This window comes from Fukomys damarensis, unplaced genomic scaffold, assembly GCF_012274545.1.
Source record: "Fukomys damarensis isolate Sample0158 unplaced genomic scaffold, DMR_v1.0_HiC HiC_scaffold_33, whole genome shotgun sequence".
In the NCBI taxonomy this organism is placed as follows: domain Eukaryota; kingdom Metazoa; phylum Chordata; class Mammalia; order Rodentia; family Bathyergidae; genus Fukomys; species Fukomys damarensis.
The window spans coordinates 40753149-40753573 of record NW_022900945.1 but is presented as its reverse complement, the minus strand read 5'-3'; the positions used below and the strand labels follow the sequence as shown (position 1 = coordinate 40753573).

General features: G+C 70.8%; 1 protein-coding gene across 2 annotated transcripts in view; it reads right to left on the bottom strand.

Annotated features, from left to right (window-relative positions):
- Positions 1-419, bottom strand: part of Sypl2 (synaptophysin like 2) — a 17252-nt gene extending 16833 nt beyond the window's left edge. For both annotated transcript variants that reach the window (XM_010605971.2, XM_033758353.1), the window contains exons 1-2: positions 360-419; positions 131-205 (exon numbers count right to left, since the gene is read on the bottom strand). In XM_010605971.2, the coding sequence (XP_010604273.1) occupies positions 131-205; positions 360-413 (129 nt within the window). In that variant the 5' untranslated portion in view covers positions 414-419. The remainder of the gene's footprint in view (positions 1-130; positions 206-359) is intronic.
- Positions 420-425: the final 6 nt, after the last annotated feature.

The following is a 425-nucleotide window of genomic DNA, read 5'->3' as shown; positions in this document are numbered from 1 at the left end:
TCGCCGCCCCCCACCCTTCCGCAGTGGCCGGGCCGCTGCACCACCCCAGCCCCCACCCGGGCCACATTGCTTCAGATCAGCGTCACAGCCCGGGCTCCCGAAATAGCCCCGGACTGGGGCAGAGACTCACCCACTGAAGAACTTTGATGAAGCCCAGCGGCTCCTCCAGGCGCCGCCAGCGCAGCCCCACGAGCAGACGGTCCACCTGCGGGGACAGAGCTTTCGGGGGTCAAGGTGGCAGGGCCCGTCCCCCTCCTGCTACTCACCCACGTCGGGGTCAGGCCTCGGAGTCAGGGTCAGGCGCTCCAGCCAGGTGGAGAGGGGACGGCGAGCGAGCCCGTGGGCGCGGGGAGCAGTACCTTTTGGCGCGGAGACTTGTCCGCCGTGCGGCCGGAGCTCTCCGTGGAGGACATGGCGCGGGGGCA